Source organism: Urocampus carinirostris, chromosome 12 (assembly GCF_059441175.1).
Source record: "Urocampus carinirostris isolate Australia breed hairy pipefish chromosome 12, RoL_Ucar_1.0, whole genome shotgun sequence".
Lineage (NCBI taxonomy): Eukaryota > Metazoa > Chordata > Actinopteri > Syngnathiformes > Syngnathidae > Urocampus > Urocampus carinirostris.
The window spans coordinates 59,793-82,699 of NC_142360.1; the positions used below are offsets into that span (position 1 = coordinate 59,793).

General features: G+C 42.2%; 1 protein-coding gene across 3 annotated transcripts in view; it reads right to left on the minus strand.

Moving 5' to 3' along the window:
* Positions 1–3,367: 3,367 nt before the first annotated feature.
* The window catches only part of LOC148354588 (uncharacterized), a 51,812-nt gene continuing 32,272 nt past the window's right edge, over positions 3,368–22,907 (minus strand). The window contains exons 2-7 of one of the 3 annotated variants that reach the window (XM_088349713.1): positions 19,773–19,933; positions 6,575–6,757; positions 5,969–6,116; positions 5,823–5,869; positions 5,543–5,664; positions 3,368–3,542 (exon numbers count right to left, since the gene is read on the minus strand). In XM_088349713.1, the coding sequence (XP_088205839.1) occupies positions 3,428–3,542; positions 5,543–5,664; positions 5,823–5,869; positions 5,969–6,116; positions 6,575–6,757; positions 19,773–19,933 (776 nt within the window). In that variant the 3' untranslated portion in view covers positions 3,368–3,427. Of the gene's footprint in view, positions 3,543–4,809; positions 5,440–5,542; positions 5,665–5,822; positions 5,873–5,968; positions 6,117–6,574; positions 6,758–19,772; positions 19,934–22,907 lie in introns of those variants that run through there. The other 2 variants (XM_088349712.1, XM_088349714.1) reach the window with 2 other exon arrangements.

Below are 22,907 nucleotides of genomic sequence, written 5' to 3' on the forward strand. Positions count from 1 at the left end.
GGAATCGGCGCTCGGCAGGGGGGGTCCGGCGGGCAAACTGGACAGGCGAAAACAGACAGACAAACAAGGGAGTCGAACAGGCAGGCAGGCCGGAGAGTCGAACAGGCAGGCAGACCGGAGAGTCGAACAGGCAGGCAGGCCGCGGAGTCGGAGTCGGACTGGCAGGCAGCAGAGACGGAGTCGGACTGGCAGGCAGCAGAGTCGGAGTCGGACTGGCAGGCAGCAGAGTCGGAGTCGGACTGGCAGGCGGCAGAGTCGGAGTCGGACTGGCAGGCGGCAGAGTCGGAGTCGGACTGGCAGGCGGCAGAGTCGGAGTCGGACTGGCAGGCGTCGGAGTCGGACTGGCAGGCCGCGGAGTCGGAGTCGGACTGGCAGGCCGCGGAGTCGGAGTTGGACTGGCAGGCCGCGGAGTCGGAGTCGGACTGGCAGGCCACGGAGTCGGAGTCGGACTGGCAGGCCGCGGAGTCGGAGTCGGACTGGCACGCAGGGGAGACGGAATAGCAGGCAATCGGCACGGGAGTCGGGCAGGCAGGCATGAGAGTCGAACAGGCAGGCGTCAATTCTTCCCGGGACCCCATTCGAGGCACAGCAATGGCCACGACGGGCGGGCCGTGGTTCGAACGGGCAGGGAAGGTTACCTCTGCTTGCCAAACGGCGTCCTCCAGCTCTCCCCAAATCGCGCAGGGATCGTTCGCTGAGTTCAAATGTTGGCGGGCTCATTCTGTCACGAGACGGAGTGGAGTGGAAGGAATGATCGGACCAGAACGGAGGCAGGAGGCAGGAAGGGAGAACTCAATTGCGTAACGATCCAAAAGTTTTATTTAACAAAATAAAAGTTGTCCAAAACTCTGGGACATGACGAAAAAAACAGTTGATTCTTCCAACCCAACTAAACAGGACAAGGCATAACAGAACGGACAATGTTTTAAACTAAAACAGGACAAGGCATAACAGACCGGGAGTGTGTATATGTAATGAGCCCGCACCCGCAAAGCCCACAATCCAGCCTTAAATAGCAGACACTCGATTAGTTGAACTGCTTCAGCTGGGCCCAGGGGGCGGGGCAGACCGGTCGCCAAGGCGACCATGACAAGTGGAATGTTTAATCAGCGCAGTTTTTTTTTTTTTAGAGGCGGCACAGCAAGTGGGCGGTTAGCGTACAACCCACAGTGCGGAGATTTAGGGTTCAAGTCCAGGTGCCGCGGGGTTTGCATATTCTCCCTAGGCACTCTGGTTTCCCATATTCCAAAGACATGCATGCATAGTTAGTTCGCCGGTCCAAATTGTCCCTAGATGTAAATGAGTGAGTGAGTTTCTTGATTCTGTGACATGCAATTTGGCTAGCCATCAGTTCATAGTTTTCTCTGCCCACTACTAAAAGATAGTTGGGGGGGGTTCGAGCACCCCAGCAACCCTGGTACTTTTGAGTCACTTTTGAGAACTGTTATGCACTCTACAGTAAAGCTTATTATGCTGAAATAAGCTTCATAATAGAGGGCATAACAGTTTAAATACAAGCGATTTGAATAGAAAAAGGCAAAATAAACATGTTACCTGCTCAAAAGTGTATTGTATACGGTGTGCATTACCGTTCGATTACATTCACAACAAACACAAAGACGGAATGCTTTAAGTTGTATTACATTCCCAACAAATGCAAGACGAAGAGGTTTTGGTTATATATTCGCCACTACATTCCCGAAAAGTGATATAAAAGTGAGATAAAACGAGGTAAAAATGGATATGGTAGCGAGAGGATGCAAATCTCGGCAGGGATGCATTTCTCGGCATAACACTGGCTCATATGGCCTATTAGATGTGACCGCTCCGGCGCACTGGCCTCTTAGATGCGGGTCTCACGCGACCGCCCTATAATATGAAAACTATTCTGCGTATTAGATTTTTTTTTTAAAGCAAGAATACAACCGAATTGTAAAAACAAAACAGAAATTTAAAAAAAGATTAAACAGTTTGGTAATCACATTTTTCTAAACAAAGCTCTCAAACTCAGATAGTTGGGCGTTATTTTAACAGCACTAAATTACTAACACAAATCACATACAAAGCATGTTAAAACAATATTTTAAAAATAACAAATGAAAACGTCCTCACCCTATTAATCCAAAAGAAACACAAGGAACATTTCTCATTTAATTCTCGTGTTTGTTGCGGTGTTTTGTGAATAAAAAAATTGCACTGAGAACTTCAATTTCAATTTTTTTGTGTGGTGGTGATGGGGGGCACCATAAAGCATTTGTGCTTAGGGCACCCAAATGACACTGCTCCTATGAGACTCAGGTCTGAGCATGACCCAGATGTGTCTGCGTTGTTCTACTGACTATTTTGCGATACATCTGTCATATGATTCGATCAATAAATCACATATAAACGATCACCAACCCAACAAATCTAAAAAATAAAGGGAAAACATGAAATGGGGGTGTACCTACGTCGCCTCGACTGCTCCGGGTTTAACCGTCATTTCGATTTACCAAAACCACTTCGTCTTCATTTTTTGGGAATGTAATACAACTTAAACCATTCAGTCTTTGTATTTGTTGGGAATGTAATCGAACAGTAATTTACACCCAAACATGCATTTCAGGTGAATTGGCCGGTCCAAATTGTCCCTAGGTGTGAATGAGCGAATGAGTTGTCTGTCCCTGTGTGCCCTGTGATTGGCTGGCAACCAGTTCAGGGTGTCTCCTGCCCACTGCCCGGAGATGGCTGGCCAAGTAATGTTTTTTGTATATCCCTTAATCATAAGTAGTCTCAAAGGGCTGCAGAGATCAGACTATTGCAAAATACAGACTATCATTGCACCATCTGATTTAAACATCCATTAGGGCAAGGAAAAACTCAAATATCTCAGCATGAGGAAAATGAAGAAACCTTGAGAAGGTACCGCAAATGAGGTAATCCCCCTTCCAGAATGACGAGGCTGTAATGGATGTTGCATTAACAAATTGTCACGTTAATTTTTTTTTATTTAAAAAAAGAAAAGTACAATATATAATGAAGAATAAAAATTTAAAATAAAAAGGTTGACCGGGTTGCAATGGATGTAGCATTAACAAACAGTACACAGATACTGTCAAAATGGTATATAGGTCATTCTTATAATTTATAATATAAGTGTGTTTTAAGCCTTGTCGAGTCAAGTCAGATTCATTTATAAAGCCCTTAATCACAAAAATGTCTCAAAGGACTGTCAGGAACCAGGAACGGAGACGGGAACCCAATTGCGTTAGTTTCTAAGTTTTATTTGAAAAGAGATGTAAGCTGGCACCCACGATCCAGTGATCGTTGATTGTGGGGAGCAGGTCGCTTCGTGATGTGGAAGTCGCACTTCTCTTAGCGGGAGCTGAAGGCTCGCAGCGATTGGACGGACGGCAGTCCCGTGACAGGTAGGCAGAATCAATACGTCTTAGCGGGGAGGTCGATGGCCAGGGCAGGAGAGTAGCTCGTAAACATGGGGCAGAAACAGGTCGGAACCGAAGGCAGGAATCAAAACAGGAGAGTAGTCTTTGGTACTTGCTAATCTGGCGAAACACACAGGAACACAGGAGTACAATCGGACGTCCTTGTCTGGACGCTGACTGGTTAAGAAGTGAACGTCGGCAAATTAGAGAGCGCGCTCCGGCGTGCCAAACGATTGCCACAGGTGTCTTCACTTCGGCAATCATGACAAGGACTGCACAGGATTACAATTACACAACTAGACAATTCCCGCGGCAATTGTAAGAGTTGTGATTGATCTGGAAGATGATCCCGGTATGTATATATAACCCCGGTTGTTAGCATTATGAGTTAGCATAAAGTTTTTAGCTCAGAGAGATGTTTCTGTTATTTTTTACTTGGTTATGTGGGGGGACTCTGCCCCCCCACACCGCTACTGGCAAGTTCATTTGAGATGGGCCCACAACCGTTAGCAACAAGGATATGCCTTGTGGAGGTCTAAAAAACACATTCATGGTAAAAACCATAGTAATAACACTGTTATTACACTTTAAAAACTTTTGAAATATACATGTTCAAATAGAATGGGCCGTTCGATTTTAATTGGCCCATCCGGAATGCATTGAGCCCATTCAATTTGCTGAGTCGTTAGCATGTTAGCATTAGAATAATTTTGCAGCATGAAGAAGTTAGCATTTAGCCTTTAGCATCACTTTTTAGCATGTATCCGTTAACATAACTCATCAAATGAGGCCATTAGCATAATTTTTAAATATTAATTCGTTACAATATTGCCATTACCAAAATCTTTTTGCATGAAGTTAGCATTTAGCCGTTAGAATCACTCTTTAGCAGTTACCCATTAACATAACTCGTCAACACTGCAAAAACTGCCTCTAAAAAAACAAGAAAATCTAGCCACTATTGCAGGAAATTTACTTGTTTCAAGCAAAATTATCTGCCAGTGCAGCAAGAAAATCCGACTCATAAAGTTTTCTTGAAACAAGAAAAAAAAAAAAAGAAAATAAGATACCTAAAAATGTTATTATATGCAGTAATACTATTAAGTGTACTTGTCAAGTTTTTTTTTTGTCTCATTTTAAGATATTTGTGCTTGTTTTGGAGAATTATTGTTTAGAAACAAACTGGGTTTAAGCCAGGATTGCTCAAAAGTAGTTAGCATGAAGGTTACAACAAGATCAATATTCTTGTATTAAGTTGAAAATAAATTAGAAAATGGGTCAAAAACAAGATACATTTGCTTGTAATAAGTAATAAAAATCTTAGGCGAGGAAGTCTTGTTTCAAGAAATTCTCTACGTTTCGATATACTATACAAATGCAAAAATAGTTTTAATGTGAAAATTACCATTTTATTGGCAAACCACAAACCTTTGTCATTATCACAAAACACAATTGACATACCAGTAACAAAAATACTCATTTTCTTGACAAGATCTTGAAACGTTTGTTGGCGAACTGTAAATCTGTGGGGGTCAGATGCATCGACATTTCGTTCTGTATACACGTGTACTAGAATGACAATAAAGTAGATCTGAATCTGAATCTAAATCAAAGTTATCACTTACACATGTATCAGTGAACTGTCAAACAGACAACACATTTTTTTGCCTACAGAATATAGAGTGCAAGTTACCAATTTCTAAAAGAGAACTGCAAACATTCTTTTTTGTCTAATTTTAAGAACATCAGTTGGGTTGTTTTTTTTAAATCAATGCTTAAACTCAAAACAAGGCAATTAAAACACACACTTACAGGGAGACTGAGAGGCCAAAGCGTAAGGGGTCACAAATGTTTATAACAGAAAAAGTTCTCAAAGTACGTCCATGGATGGGTGTGTGGGTGTGTTCCCGAGGGGAGGCAGCATTATACAAAGTTATGCAAAAAAGGCCATCCAATCACTTCTTGCTCGTTTGAAAGCTGGTGTGGCATCTTTGTCATGGATTGAGTCCCCCAGGACCTCAGTTTGTAGAAGGGAAAGAACAGAGGCCACACATTTAGGGTAGGTCATATTTAATACATAATAGTATGCAATTATGTAGAATACTGCATCCCCTAGGTACCTTTTGGGTGATGGGATTGCTTCGGTTCCAAGGCAGAGAAAGGAGTCGAGATTTTCATCCACCAAAAGGAGTGGTGTGGTGAGTGGCCTTCTGTTCAGGAACGTCTCGGGGTCCTCTGTGGGCTTAACAGAAAAACACAACATCAGTAGGACAGCAATCACATCCCTCCATTCCCCGACTAAACATGACAATTTAGTATGAACAGAATAGAGGACCAACAAAAGGAGCAGCCATATTTGAGAAAGTTTAGTATGCACTTATGTAAAAGTTTGTGACTTACCAGAAGAACATGAATGAGCAGCATGGTCAAGAGGTTTATTGCTTGCTCTTCTAAAAAAAAAAAAAATCAAATCAAATATTTGTCTCTCAGTATACAGAAACAAACAAGGATACAGATTCTATTGGTATTATGTTGGCTGTTCTTACCAGCTGAAAGTGACATTGGAGGTTTCATTGCCCTCTTGTAAACCCCATAGAGGCATAATCTAGATTTGAATTCGAGCCACCGCTCCCTCAGCTCTTGCACGTAGTTGGAGTTGTTGTTGTCTATTATTCGTCTTAGTTCATCAAGAACCTTTGGTGGGGAAGACACAAAGAAGTGTTGTATGGAAATATCCAACACATAGTAGTTAAAGCATCACTTGAAAACAACAATTATATGTAGAGAGGTATTCTGAAAAACTATGTTCCCCTTCCCCTCCTCCATTTGTGAAAATAATTCTATTCACACTGATGATAAAACGCTAATAGACAGGTGTGTTGCAAATAACATGCGAAACAGATGGACTATCAGATATTCTAAAGAAGGAAAAATCACACCACAATGCATAAATGCTGTTTTCCCTGTCTACATGCAGAAATAAAACCAGATTGCTCATTTTCATTTTTCAGAGAAAATACATGAAAGGTTTTCCTGCATGGAAATGGGGTCTGAAACAGCTATTTAATGTATCAAAGCAGTATGCACCCAATGTTCAAAAGAACAATTTCACTGTTCAACTGAATCAAAGTGTGAATTGTGATCATACTTACATGATCAATATCTCGAAAGCATGGATATGCCTTCAATATTTTTGCCGGTCTGTCTTGTTCCCTTATTGTGTCCGAATCAATGAAGGCCCTCTTCCCCTCAAACTCAAGGTCAAGAAGTTGTGCCACATCAGCTCTGTTCTGTTTGGTATTGCGATATGGCCATGCGGCTGTCCTGCCTACATTCTAAAAAGGTAAAAGAAAATATCACAACACAGTTGAGGTCAAAATTATTTGCTTCTTGCTAATGTTATTCATGCTATTGTTTCTACTGGAACAAAGACAAAATGTCCACTACAGCTAATGAAGACATTCATTAATATTACTTGATTAGAAACAGGAAAAGGCAAACATTACAAGGTCAACATTTTCACCCCCCTGTAAAACAATAGTATTTATGAGAGTTTTGTGGTGCCTGGCCTTGTCCTTTTCTGCTTTTTCTTGTTTCTGTTCAGCCCACCAGTTGAAAATTTCAATAAAAGCTGGAGATGTTGTCTGTGCCCTCCTAAAAGAAGTAGAACTATGTGCAGTGCTGATTTATCTTGTATTTTGTGTAATTTCAATGAATGGGTCTACTCCATTGTGAATGCTACATTTTGTTTTATAAAATTACAGAGAGCATCAGCTTGTTTTGCTGGAGTGCTGGTTATGACTTGGGGGTCCCCTTCACTTTCTGGGCTGCTGATGGTGCTACTGCAGCTTGGGGAGACAATGAAAGTGAAAATGCTGGAGTCAAAATCCCCCTCATCTTTTCTCTGTGGCGCCAAACTCAAGGCGTCTCTTTTTTTCCCCTTGCCGGTGTAGCCCCCTGCGTTTTGCGTGGAGTCCTGATGTTTTGCAAAAGCAGGATATGCATGTGTGGATACTGTATATGAATTTATGTTCATGCTGAACAAAGAGAGAAACTGTGTAACATGTAATCCTGGTCGCTTAGATTAGTACAGGGCTCTTGTCGTAATGTTGACTAGTTTTAACGTTATATATTATAGTTAACAGTTTAAATCAACGACCATTTTGTAAGGGGTTAGCTCAATTCCATAGTTAACGGTTTAAATCAACGACCGTTTATTAAGGGGTTAGCTTAAAACTTGAGCTCACCCCTTACAAAATGGTCATTGATTTAAACCGTTAACTACGCATAAATACCGTTAAGAATCATATTTTACTTTTAATCACATTGTTTCTTGTTAAATGTTAAGACAATACAAACCTTTTAATTGTAAAAGTATTTTCACTTCTCTCCAAGTCAAAATACCGAATGGAGTTCGTCGAACGTTGAGGTAGTGTGAGCGAGTCCAAGTATTTCCGAATAAATGGGCGGAACCATATAAAGGAACGCAATATACAATTATTAAACAAAATCTATGAACTATCTCAGGGAAAAAATATAGTGTTCTCATTTATAAATATTAAATTTGTGTTTCGAAGTAAAGACTATCCAGTTTTAGTTAGGACACTGTACGGGTCAGCCACTTGCATTGTAAATGGCATCCCTATTTTTTTGATATGGAATTATCCAGCGCGAAAAAGGCGGAAACTAAGCATCAGCTTGTTTTGCTGGAGTGCTGGTTATGACTTGGGGGTCCCCTTCACTTTCTGGGCTGCTGATGGTGCTACTTCAGATTGGGGAGACAATGACAGTGAAAGTGCTGGAGTCAAAATCCCCCTCATCTTCTTTCTCTGTGATGCCAAACTCAAGGCGTCTCTTTTTTTCCCCTTGCTGGTGTAGCCCCCTGCGTTTTGCATGGAGTCCTGATGTTTTGCAAAATCAGAATATGCATGTCTGGATACTGTATATGAATTTATATTCATGCTGAACAAAGAGAGAAACTGTGTAACATGTAATCCTGGTCGCTTAGATTAGTACAGGCTCTTGTCGTAATGTGGACTAGTTTTAACGTTATATATTATAGTTAACAGTTTAAATCAACGACCATTTTGTAAGGGGTTAGCTCAATTCCATAGTTAACGGTTTAAATCAACGACCGTTTTTTAAGGGGTTAGCTTAAAACTCGAGCTAACCCCTTACAAAACGATCATTGATTTAAACCGTTAACTTTGCATAAATACCGTTAAGTATCTCATCTCTCCCATCTCATCAGCCGTACCGCTTATCCTCATCAGGGTCGCGGGGGGGCTGGAGCCCATCCCAGCCATCTCCGGGCAGTGGGCAGGGGACACCCTGAACTGGTTGCCAGCCAATCGCAGGGCACACAGGGACAGACAACTCATTCGCTCATTCACACCTAGGGACAATTTGGACCGGCCAATTCACCTGAAATGCATGTTTTTGGAACGTGGGAGGAAACCGGAGTGCCCGGAGGAAACCCACGCAAGCACGGGGAGAACATACAAACTCCGCACAGGAAGTCTGGAGCTGGATTTGAACCCACAACAGGTTCCCATGACATGAACTGTGCCGCACAAGCGCTAACCACTGCGCCGCCGTGCTGCCCCCGTTAAGTATAATATTTTATTTTTAATCACATTGTTTCTTGTTAAATGTTAAGACAATACAAACCTTTTAATTGTAAAAGTGTTTTCACTTCTCTCGAAGTCAAAATACCGAATGGAGTTCGTCGAACGTTGGGGTTGTATAAGCGAGTCCAAGTAGGTCTGAATAAATGGGCGGAACCATATAAAGGAACGCAATATACAATTATTAAACAAAATCTATGAACTATCTCAGGGGAAAAATATAGTGTTCTCATTTATAAATATTACATTTGTGTTTCGAAGTAAAGACTATCCAGTTTTAGTTAGAACACTGTACGGGTCAGTCACTTGCATTGAAAATGGCATCCCTATTGTTTTGATATAAAATTCTCCAGCGCGAAAAAGGCGGAAACTAGCACCTAACGTGTGCAACACCATCAACAGAGGACAAAGACTAGGAACCTTCCCGTGGTGTCCTGCGAAGGGCTCTCTCCAGGGGGAGCCTTACGAATCCAACTCAGTCCACTCAGACTCGCTCTTTCTTTCTTTCTTGGTCCTCTCTCCTTCTTTGTCTCTCCTTTTCTCTCTTCCCCCTTTACACTCTTGTCTCTCATTTTCTCTATCCCTCTCTTTCCTACTCTCTCCCCACCTCTCTCACTCTCTTTTCCCCCTTTTTGCGTTTTACTCTGTCTGTCTTTCTCTCTTTCTATCTGTCCCTCTCTTTCTCTCTCTTCTACTCTCCTCTCTCTGTTCTTCTTAGGGCGGGCGACTTCGAGAGCAATCCTGGCCTCCAGTCCAAATGCCAGTGGTGCTTTCGAACCATTCACTCCGACCACACCCCAATCACCTGTGCTATCTGCCCAAGGGGCTTCCATAAATCATGCACCGCCCTGTCCGAACGTACTAAGGACTTTAGAGGCTTCGTCTGCTTGGTTTGCTTGGGTCGCACCCCGTCAGGCCTGGCGGCACAGGACAGTTGCAGCCCCCTCTCCTTCGGAGAACTACGGAGCCTCCCACGAGCGAGTCTGGCGCTACTATGGATTACCTTATGCGCCTTGAGTGACTTAACGACGACGACACCATCAACACAACCAAACTCGATTTGATTAGAGTACAGTGGGACCTCGCTTCTTACTTACTACTACTCGCGGTTTGACGTTCGCGGGTTCAGAGCTTCGCGGGTCTAAAAAAATAATACAAATTATATTTGTATATATATATATATATATATATATATATATATATATATATATATATCTCATCTCATCTCATTAGCCGTACCGCTTATCCTCATTAGGGTCGCGGGGGGGCTGGAGCCCATCCCAGCCATCTCCGGGCAGTGGGCAGGGGTCACCCTGAACTGGTTGCCAGCCAATCGCAGGGCACACGGGGACAGACATCTCACTCGCTCTTTTCACACCTAGGGACAATTTGGACCAATTCACATGAAATGCATGTTTTTGGAATGTGGGAGGAAAACGGAGTCCCCAGAGGAAACCCACGCAAGCAGGGGGAGAACATACAAACTCCGCACAGGAAGTCTGGAGCTGGATTTGAACCCACGCAGGAGGTTCCCATGACTTGAACTGTGCCGCACATGCGCTAACCACTGCCCCACCGTGCTTTATATATATAAAGCATATATGTACAGTGCATCCGGAAAGTATTCACAGTGCTTCACTTTTTCCACATTTTGTTATGTTACAGCCTCATTCCAAATTGTATTAATTTAATCTCTTATCTCAAAATTCTACACAAAATACTCCATTATGACAATGTGAAAAAGTTTTTTTTTGAATTTATTAAAAATAGAAAAACTAAGAAATCATATTTACATAAGTATTCACAGCCTTTGCTTAATACTTTGTTGATCCACCTTTGGCAGCAAATACAGTCTCAAGCTCAGTCAGGTTGGATGGGAGACGTTTGTGCACAGCCATTATCAGATCTCTCCAGAGATGTTCGATCGGATTCAAGTCTGGACTCTGGCTGGGCCACTCCAGGACATTCACGGAGTGGTTCTGAAGCCAATCTTTTGAGATCTTGGCTGTGTGCTTTGGGTCGTTGTCCTGCTGAAAAATGAACCTTCGCCCCAGCCTGAGGTCAAGAGCGCTCTGGAGCAGGTTTTCATCCAGAATATCTCTATATGCATTCATTTTTCCTTCTACCCTGACTAGTCTGCCAGTTCCTGCTGCTGAAAAACATCCCCACAGCATGATGCTGCCACCACCATGCTTCACTGTAGGGATGGTATTGGCCTGGTGATGAGCGGTGCCTGGTTTCCTCCAAACATGGCGCCTGGCATTCACACCAAAGAGTTCAATCTTTGTCTCATCAGACCAGACAATTTTGTTTCCCATGGTCCGAGAGTCATTCAGGTGCTTTTTGGCAAATTCCAGACGGGCTTCCATGTTTCTTTTACTAAAGAGTGGCTTTCGTCTGGCAACTCTACCATACAGGCCTGATTGGTGGATTGCTGCAGAGATGGTTGTCCATCTGGAAGGCTCTCCTCTCTCCACAGAGGAACGCTGGAGCTCTGACAGAGTGACCATCGGGTTCTTGGTCACCTCCCTGACTAAGGCCCTTCTTCCCCGATCGCTCAGTTTAGAAAGGCCGGCCAGCTCTAGGAAGAGTCCTGGTGGTTCCAAATGTCTTTCATTTACAAAAAATGGAGGCCACTGTGCTCATTGGGACCTTCAAAGCATCAGAATTTTTTTTGTATCCCTCCCCAGATTTGTGCCTCAGGACAATCCTGTCTCGCAGGTCTACAGACAGTTCTTTTGACTTCATGCTTGGTGTTTGTGCTCTGACATGCACACTCAACTGTGGGACCTTATATAGACAGGTGTGTGCCTTTCCAAATCATGTCCAATCAACTGAATTTACTGCAGGTGGACTCCAATTAAGCTGTAGAAAGATCTCAAGGATGATCAGTCGAAAAAAGATGCACCTGAGCTCAATTTTGAGCTTCATGGCAAAGGCTGTGAATACTTATGTAAATGTGATTTCTGAGATTTCTATTTTTAAAAAATTCAAAACAAGTTTTAAAAAAAAGTTTTGTGTAGAATTTTTAGATAAGAGATTAAATTAATACAATTTGGAATGAGGCTGTAACATAACAAAATGTGGAAAAAGTGAAGCGTTGTGCATACTTTCCGGATGCACTGTATTTATATATACCGTATTTTCCGCACTATAAGGCGCACCGGGTTATAGGGTGCACCCCGAAAAAATAGTTTTTGGTCCTATTTTTGAGATACATAAGACGCACCCGATTATAAGGCGCTACAATGGGAACGTGGACAAAACAGTCAGATAGTTCAGTCCAACTTATTACCCCCTTAATATTCCCAAAGCTTGCAAAGACGCAAATACGTGTCGAGAACACGTGCGGATGCTGTGTCCGTACGATGTCACTCAAATGCATCGTTCCATCATTCAGAAGGTTAAAGTCTTGGGATTCAAGAAATGCCAACCATTCCCTAGTTTATTTTTCTTTTTCACTCGCAACTTTACTGTGCATATGACAATAAACACTTGGAATTGAGTTTAATTTAAAAATAGACACTCTATTCCATCCATTATCTGCACCGCTTATCACAGAAAAATCTAGTTCAGTCTGAAACAAGATATATAGCCGGAGTAGCTCACCGAAGTCGTTGTGTTCATGATAATGTGCAGCCGTGGTCCTCTTATATCCGTGAATGTAGTAAATCCAGAATAAAATATTTACAAATACAGTATAGTAAAAAATGCTTTCTGTATGCCGTCAGCCACGTGCTATACAAATTCATCTTTTTCGGCCAAATGCAGGCTTTGTTCAGCCGTGAAAGCCAATGCCAGCCTGTAAATGATAAAAAGGATCCGCCTCTTGACCTCCGAATAACTTTAGCCAATAGTGATCGATTCAACTGATGATTGACGCATCTTTTTTGGCCAATTGCAGGCTTTGTTTTGCCGTTTAAGCCAATGCTAGCCTGTAAATGATAAAAAGGATCCGCCCCTTGACCTCCGAATAACTTTGGCCAATAGTGATCGATTCAAATGACGATTGACACATTGGTTAGCCAATGAAACGCCGGTAAATAAATCTCAGCATACACCGCGGACTACTTGATGTTCGGGGGAAAACTAGTTGGCGGCTGCAAGTTAGTTGCAAGACTTTGCGAACTAATATTGATCAATAAATAAGGCGCACTGTATTATAAGGCGCATGGTCAGCTTTAAAAAAAAATAAAGGCTTAAATGTCTATTCTTAACACATCGTGCCTTATAGTGCGGAAAATACGGTATACATATATATATATATATATATATATATATATATATATATATATATGCGCGGCAAGTCATGGGAACCTCCTGCGTGGGTTCAAATCCAGCTCCAGACTTCCTGTGCGGAGTTTGTATATTCTCCCACTGCTTGCGTGGGTTTCCTCCGGGCACTCCGGTTTCCTCCCACATTCCAAAAACATGCATTTCAGGTGAATTGGCCAGTCCAAATTGTCCCTAGGTGTGAATGAGCGAGTGAGATGTCTGTCCCCCCGTGTATATCTATATATATATATATATATATATATATATATATATATATATATATGTATATATATATATATTTTTTTTTTTTACATTTTGACAAACACTAAATATATTTGATATTTGGACTGAGGTTTGTGGGGGCTATCTGTATGAGCAAGGCCTAGCTGGCTCCGGACTTTGGACGCAGAATTAAATGTGATTCTATGCAATTTTAACATGTTCGTTCTATGTTGCCACTTTGTGCATGTGATTGGCAAGATATTTGTGTGTGTTTAGCCCCTGCCAAGCGGATACAATGTAAATATGTGAACAAACCATGTGGTGAAATGCAGAGCTGGGGATTAAGATGGAAACTGCATGAGTGCTGTTGTGCCTACAAGCCAATCAAACTTAAGGACCTCTTACACAAATCTCCTGATTATTTTTTTTTTAACATTATATTGGTGTTTTGATGGGTATGTCATGTTGGATGAAGGCGTCTACCAAACATGTAACCATAGCTATAACTTAAAGTAGTTGAGGTATTCCCCACAGTGTTTTGAGAAAAGTTCATGCTTTGTTATTGTTAATGGTCGACTAAATTGATAAAATCATGTTTAAGTTTAGTGACATTTACAGACTAGACATTGTTTCCCACATTGCTTTATAGTTAAGGCTACACCTGCTACCTTAACTGGCTAATGTCTATTCTTAAAACATCGTACCAAGAGTAAAAGGTTTAATATTGAACACTAAATTGTCCATCCATCCACCCATCTTCTACCGCTTTGTCCCTTTCGGGGTCACGGGTGGGAGGGCTGGAGCCTATCCCATTTACCTCGGGCGTAAGGCAGGGTACACCCTGGTTGAGTCGCCACCTCATCACATGGCTAACACAAACAGACAAACAACCATTCACACTGCGACACTGAATTGTACCTGAGTAAATGAATACATATGATGATTCATAAAATCAATTCTTACATTATCTCAATGAGTTGGGTTCCATTCTTAAAACAAGTTGATGTGAGTCTTGAAACAAGTAAAAAATATCCTTAAGCTGAGTTGTTAATATGCCTCTAGGCTATCTCTTCGACAATTTAAGATACATTTGCTTACAATTACTTGAATAATATAAGTTAGTTGGCACAATATTAATTTTCTTGAAACAAGTGATAGTATCTTAACTATCTTCAGCCTGAATAAGTAAATAAGTCCCAAAAAATTGTGATCAGATAAATACACTGAATTCAAGTAAATTACACTAGTCCATACTTTCAATTTTTGCAGTGAACATGAGACCATTGGCATAATTTGTAAATATGAAGTCATTAAAATATTGCCTTTACCAAAAAATTTTAGCATGAAAAAGTTAGCATTTAGCCGTTAGCATCACTTTTTAAAATGTACCTGTTAGCATAACTCATTAACATGAGGCCATTAGCATAAGTTGTAAATATGAAGTCGTTAAAATGTAGCCAAAATTACCAAAAAATTTTACTATGAAGAAGTTAGCATTGCCGACAGTGTTTACAGCTAGCTTGCGCTAATACTTGGGCTGGCTGTGCCAGCCTAACCCATTGCTGGCAGTGTTTACAGCTAGCTTGAGCGAATACTTGGGCTGGCTTAGCCAGCCCAACTTGTCACCAACAGTTTTTACTGCTAGCATTAGTAAGCATAGCATCAACCTCTCATCGCTAATACTTGGGCTGGCAACTGATCACCAACAGTGTTTACAGCTAGCTTGCGCTAATGTTGTGGCTGGCTATGCCAGCCCAACACTTTGCTAGCGGCGCACATAGTTAGCATCCTCTCGCTAGCATCCACTCTTTGGAATTCACCATTTACCCATGGTTAAAGGAAATTTGGGTCGGGCCACCCTGGACAGTCCCTGCTTACTATGACTACCGTCTGGAAAAGCCCTCGTTTCCATGACTACCCATAGAAATGAATGGGCCCATGTATTACGGATGGGAGAATTTCAAAACCCATTATTCCGGATGGGGACTCCTATCGCTGTGAATAGACACACAACAAGAGTCCCGGTCGGGCCGAAATTTTTGATATATGAATCGATGGGGTATTCTAAAAGCTCTGGGAGGAGTTCCCCGTTAAAAGTCGGCGGAAGAAGATAGATATAATAATAATATCTCGGAGGATTATAATAGTTGCAAGCACAACTACATTGCCCTGTGCTTACAGCACTTGGCAATGTAATCGTGCCTTGCTGAAGCAATCAAAACTAATTACCTGATCTTAAACCAACATGCGGGCAAGGAACAACTCAAAACCTCAGCGTGAGGAAAAAGAGAAACCTTGAGATGGGACCTCACAAGTGGTAATCCCCCTTTCAGGATGACCAGGGTGAATTAGATTTAGCATTACAGTACACAAACATAGTAAACACTAGGTAACATGTTGAAAATTTGTCCGGAAAGTGCATGACAGCAACGACGCCCCCAGCCTGTAAATTAGTCCAGAAAGTCTATGACGGCCACGACGCAGCTTCCCATCTCTGCCAGCTGGTCAATGCAGGCGTTGACATGCTTCAGGTCAAACGCTGGTCCACTGACTCATCTCAAATCGTCCTTCTCCTTCGTATCACCACCAGCCAGGCAGTCGGAAAAAGACAGGACAGTACAGAATATGAGGTGGGCATCAATCATAAGCTTTGGAAAAGAAGTGTGTCTTAAGCCTTGATTTAAAAACTTCCATTGAGGTTGCAGATCTTATCTCCGGAGGCAGGGCATTCAATAGCACCGAGGCCCGGATGGAGAACGCTCTCAAGCCTGCAGACTTCTTGGCTCTCGGAGTCACAAGTAAACCGGCATTTTCCGAGAGGAGACTCCGTGCAGGAACATAGGGGGAAATCAAATCAGATAAGAGGGTGCAAGTCCATGCAAACATTTGTATGTTAATAAGAGAACCTTAAAGTCACATCTTAAGTGGACTGGGAGCCAGTGTAAGTTGGCCAATACAGGAGTAATATGCTCAAACTTTTTCGTCTTAGTCAAAAGTCTAGCTGCCGCATTCTGAACCTAGACATGGGGAGACCAGAAAGCAATACATTACAGCAGGGGTCGGGAACCTATGGCTCACGAGCCATATATGGCTCTTTCTATGAGTATCTGTGGCTCAGAGACAAATTTGATTGCATGCAAAATTTCTCCATCTTGCTTAAAACTTGAGTTGTCTATCCTATTCTGATACACGCAAAGCCAAACCAAAGCTAAATAACAGGATATTACTTTGCAGTATATATAGGGCACGTTTTTCACTACAATTTACAGTCAAGTAACACACAAAAAAAGGGGGAAAAAAAACTCGTTTTGGTTTTACAACGCTAAAGAATCCTTTATATAAAAGTTCACTATATAATCTGTGTTCAGTGTTCAGATACCTTATGATGAATCCACAGAACTGTAAATACGCTAAAACACCGGAAGAGAACTTAGTCATTTGATTGGGTGAGTGGGAGGGATGGGTGGAGCTATGCAAAAAGTGCAAGCACTCCCTCCCATCTCTCGCCCTACGCTGTCTGCGCCAAAAGTGAGCTCATCAGGCTCCCTATTTGCAGAATGTTGTGACGTTTTTACACAATAACTGCTTGCATCTGGTTTTGAAACCAATATATATGAAAAAAAGGGTCAAAAGGAGTTTAACCGATCTTGAGTAATTGCAAGAAAGAGACAAGTGGTATGTTTGTTGATTTTGGGACAGGGGCTCTGGCATTATTCTCTTTTCATAATTTTTATCAAATCATCAAAAATAAATGTGCTGAAGACTAAGCTTTTGTCTGGGGTGCGGGTTTAGCAATTTAGTACATTTGTCTCATAATATATGGCGTGGCTCTTTCCCAAAATAAAATTAATATTTTTTGCTTTTATGGCTCTTTGAGTCAAAAAGGTTCCCGACCCCTGCATTACAGTCATCAAGCCGAGAAGTAATAAACGCATGAATTAAAACCTCTGCATCTGATTTGGACAGCATCAAACGAATCTTCGCAATATTACGGAGGTGGTAGAAAACTATTCTAGTAATATTTTTCACGTGTGACTGAAACGACGGATTAGGATCAAATATAACACCTAGATTTTTGACCCGAGTCACTATGGGTGATATTACATTTGTCTAGGTTCAGGGCAGTGTTTGAAAAAAAAACTCACAACAGTGAGCTGGACCAATAATCGACATTTCAGTTTTTTTCTCGGTTAAGGCGCAAAAAAATAAGTGACATCCATCTTTGAATCTCAGTAAGGCAAGCCTCCAGATTTTGAAAATTTAACTGTCCAGTTGTCTCCAGTGGCACATACAGTTGAGTGCCATCTGCATAGAAATGGAAACTAAGATTATACTTGCAGATAATGTCACCAAGTGGTGTTCCACAGGGGACATCAGAGTGTTTAGAGGTCAGATTGCCTTAGTTAACACGTTGCATCCTGTCTGACAGGTCGGACCTAAAACACCAGAGTACAGTTCCTGAGATACCAATGCATTCCAGACGAACAAGCAATATGTTGTGGTCGACAGTATCAAAAGCAGCACTGAGATCCAGTAGCAGTAACATTGATGAGGCACCGGAATATATTGCTAAAAGGAGATCATTGGTTACTTTAGCCAGGGCTGTCTCAGAAGAGTGATTTGCCCTAAATGCTGACTGGCCAGTTCAAAAGAGGGTATTTTCTGACACGAAGTCATTTAGCTGCTGTGCAACGACCTTTTCAAGTAAAAATGGCAGATTTGACACTGGCCTATAATTACCTAGGCTTTCTGGATCAAGGTTAGGTTGCTTAAGCAAGGGTTTAATGACGGCAGACTTGAAAGCTAAAGGAATAATACCCAAGGATAGCGATATATTAATAATATTTTAAACTGATGGTCCTAAGATCCCAAACAGATCCTTCACCAATGAAACTGGAAACGGATCAAGCAGGCAAGTAGTTTGTTTGGCCCTACTAACCATCTGTGTTAGACTATCAAAGGACAAATCATTGAAACTGGAGAATGTTTCTAAACAACCGCCGACACATTCCTTTCTTAACACCTCCACATTTTTGAGGTAGGACGAGGTTGTAGAGCGTACATTTAAAATTTCATTCCTAATGAGTTGAATATTTCTATTAAAACATTCCATAAAGTCATCAGCAGAATAAGTAGAGCTATTTGGGTTAAGTTGTTGTCTGGAAGGTTTCGCAATTGTGACAAACAAAAATTTCAGATTACTCTTATGTATAACGATAATCTTAGAGAAAAACGATGCTTTAGCTGAGGCAAGAGCTACTTTATATTTCAGCAAGCTGTCACACCAGGCCAGTCGGAAGACCTCCAGCTTTGTAGTGCGTCAATTTCGTTTAAGTTTCCTGCAACCTTGTTTGAGTGACCTGGTTTCTTCAGTAAACCAAGGTGTATGCTTCTTAGGTCGAAATGTATGCCTTAGGGGCGCCACAGAAACAAGAACATTAACCAAAGCAGTATTAAAGTTGTTTGTGAGTGAGTCAACAGACCCAGTGTACGAAGGGAAGGCTGCAGTTACCGTAGGTAATAGTTCTTTTAAAATTAATCCCATTGCAGGGCGGATATTGCGACTGCTAAAACCTAAATTTTCCTTATTACTGTAAACATTGAACAGCACCTCTCACTTAACAAGATCGTGATCAGAGATGGCATTAGGATAAGGTAACACTGTAACATTTGAGGCTACTACGCCCCGGGTCAGAACAAGATCTAGAGTGTTCCCATCTTTATGAGTGGGCACATCAACTATTTGATTGAAACCAAATGTATCAATCAGTGACTTAAAAGAATTTGCAAGTGAATTTGATTTTATGTGAACATTAAAATCACCAATAATTACAACATTGTCCGCATAAGTTACTAACAGTTCCGAAAATTCATCCAAAAAATTTAAGTATGGTCAGGGTGGGCGATACACAACAACTACATAAATTGGTGTTGACATAAAAGACCTCATAACAAGTGCTTAAAACGTTTTAATAACAGTAGGGGTACCAGGAGTAAATTTCAACTTACTTTCCGACAAAGTTAGAGGGAGAAGCCTCATTTAACACTACAAACTCATTTGGTTTTAACCAGGTCTCACAAGGGCCAACAAGTTTATGATTGTTTTCATTAATAAGGTCGTTGACAAGTAAAGCTTTGGAGGCTAGTGATCTAATATTCAGAAGGCCAAGCTTCAGCACTGTGGACTGAGCTGAGCACTTTCCCGAGTTTTGAACCTTATGGTTACCTTGGTGGTAACCTCCACAGGATTATACTGCCAGTCCTGCGTCTTGTGCTTTGCATGGCGGCAGATGCGGCCCGAATTCCATACCACAGGAATATTGTTGACAGGTGGAGTAGCAGGATGACTAGTGGTAGAAAATAATGTTATTTCTTCTCCCTCCTCACCTAACAAGGGAAAATCAGAGGTAAGAAGCACAGAAGAAGATGCTATTGAACACAGTACAGTTCAGGGTGTGTGGTGCAGGCAATGGAACGCTCTAAACTACAAAAACTATGTGAATCTAGCATAGCGCTAGTTAGCCCTAGCAATACAGACTCCACACCCGTGATCACAGGTTCACTCAGGTTCATCACCTGTGACCTGGCCTGCACTAGTGTACCCTGTCATGGAAGGCTTAAACAGTAATATATTTTTAGAAAGAGTGAGAGCACCTTCCCAGTTAGGGTGAAGGCCGTTTCTCCTAAGCAGGTCAGGTCGGCCCCAGAAAGCAGGCCAGTTATCCACATACCTAAATCCCTGCTGACTACAGAAACTTGCCAGCCACCGGTTTAGTGAGACTAGTCTGCTAAACCTCTCATCATTGCCTCTCGCAGGCAAGGGGCCAGAGACAATTACAGATGCAGAGTCATCTTTCTGGCGAGATTACAGGTCCTAGCAATATTTTCCTTTGTAATCTCAGATTGCCTCATTTTAGTATCATTAGAGCCGACGTGAATGACTATATCGGTGTAGCTAGCCCTGTCCTGGTGTCTAGATTTGCATGTCAGCTCCCTCAAATTAGCCTCAATGTCGGGTGCTCTGGCCCCAGATATACACATAATTGTGGCTGGGGTGCTAATCTTTATGTTACGGGTGATGGAGTCACCTATAACTAGGGTGCGGGCTCCAGTAGACCGGGGTGGAGTGGGACTAGCTAGGGGGCTGAACTTATTATGTGACTGGATTGGCTAACCTTGATTAGCATGCCGTTTAGGGCTAATGCTAACCGGACTAGCAGGTTCGCTACAACCCACGCTAGCAGTGGTGTCCGCGGCACCTAACATTTTCCTTTTAAACTGCTCTAGCTCAGGGACACGTCCCTCTAGAAGGGCTATTTTGTGTCTGTCTGTCCGTCAATCTTTGTATATGTCTGTCAATCTATGTGCCTGTCCATCCGTCCGTCCGTCTGTCCGTCTGTCCATCTGTCTTTCTATCTGTCTGTCTTTCTATCTGTCTGTCTAGCAGCCAGCCAGCCAGCCAGCCAGCCAGTCTATCCATCTATCTACATACACATATGGAGCACTTATAAACTTAAATAAAATATTTTACCTCAAAAGTGCTAAATGTTGGTCTTTTTGGTCAAATATTTTTTCAGTACAAATTGCTTGGACAAAAAAAAAGGGAACATTTTGGACGGAACTCAGAAATGGAAAGGGAAATCTTTGTGTCATTTTAAGCCCGAGACAAAATGATTGCGGAGTGTCTTTGCTGTGATAGTGTGATTCTTAGCTCCTACAGTTTTTTAAACTATTTTAGGGGATTGGCCTAAATGTGAGCGTATATCAGACCTGGGCACTCCGGTCCTGGAGGGGCATACGTCCTGCCAGATTTTGAAGTTTGCTCTTCTTTAACTCAGGTGATACAAATTATAACCTCGTTAGCAAGCTAGCAAGTGCTCGTTAACGATACTGGTGATTGGAATCCCCTGTATTGGATCAGAGAAACCTCAAAAATCATGCAGAACATATGGCCCTCCAGGACCGGAGTGCCCAGGTCTGGCGTACATTGACGTTGGTGAATTTTTCATCTGCGTTAACAAACGCATTTTGTAGAATACGATCGCACTTTATTGTTTGAATAAACACGTTATATAGACTAGGATCTCCCAATTGTTATGATTAGCTCACTTTATTTTTTAAAATAGCGTATTATATAGAATACGATCGCTTTTGTCGGAAGTGTACATTTACAATTGTAACTTTTGCATCCGCGTTGACGGACGCAATTTGTAGAATACAATAGCGCTTTATTGTTTAAATAAACGCGTTATATTGACAAGGATCTCCCAATTGTTATAATTAGCTCGCTTTATTGTTTTAATAAGCGTTTTATATAGAATACGATCGCTTTTGTTGGAAGCGCAGCAGAATGCGCGTTCACGCGAAGGGGGGGAGGAATTTGCACAGGAGTCGGATTTGGGCACAACAACTGCCGCCTACTTAATGAGTGCCCTCCGGTGGCGTTTTTTCGGCAATGCAGCTACCATTGGAAATACATCCAGCCGTTGAAAATGAACGGAAGCCGATTTAATGACTGTCTCCAGTGGCGTTTTTGCGGCAATGCAGCTACCATTGGAAATACAATGAGCCGTTGGATATGAACAGCCACCGATTTAATGAGTGCCCTCCGGTGGCGTTTTTGGGAGAATGCAACTACCATTGGAAATACTTCGTGCCGTTGGAAATGAACCGCCGCCGATTTAATGAGTGCTCTCCGGTGGCGTTTTGGGGGCAATGAAGCCACCATTGGAAATATGTCAAGCTGTTCGAAATGAACAGCCGCCGATTTAATGAGTGCCCTCCGGTGGCGTTCTTGCGGCAATTTAGCTACCATTGGAAATACATCGAGCTGTTCGAAATGAACAGCCCCCGATTTAATGAGTGCCCTCCGGTGGCGTTCATGCGGCAATGCACTTACCATTGGAAATACATCGAGCCGTTGGAAATGAACGGCCGCCGATTTAATGAGTGCCCACCGGTGGCGTTTTTGCGGCAATTAAGTCACCATTGGAAATACGTCAAGCTGTTCGAAATGAACAGCTGCCGATTTAATGAGTTCCCTCCGGTGGCGTTTTTGCGGCAATGCAGCTACCATTGGAAATACATCCAGCCGTTGAAAATGAACGGAAGCCGATTTAATGACTGTCTCCGGTGGCGTTTTTGCGGCAATGCAGCTACCATTGGAAATACAATGAGCCGTTGGATATGAACAGCCACCGATTTAATGAATGCCCTCCGGTGGCGTCTTTGGGGCAATGCAACTACCATTGGAAATACTTCGTGCCGTTGGAAATGAACGGCCGCCGAATAAATGTGTGCCCTCGGTGGCGTTTTTGAGGAAATGCAGCTACCAATGGAAATACAATGAGCTGTTGGAAAT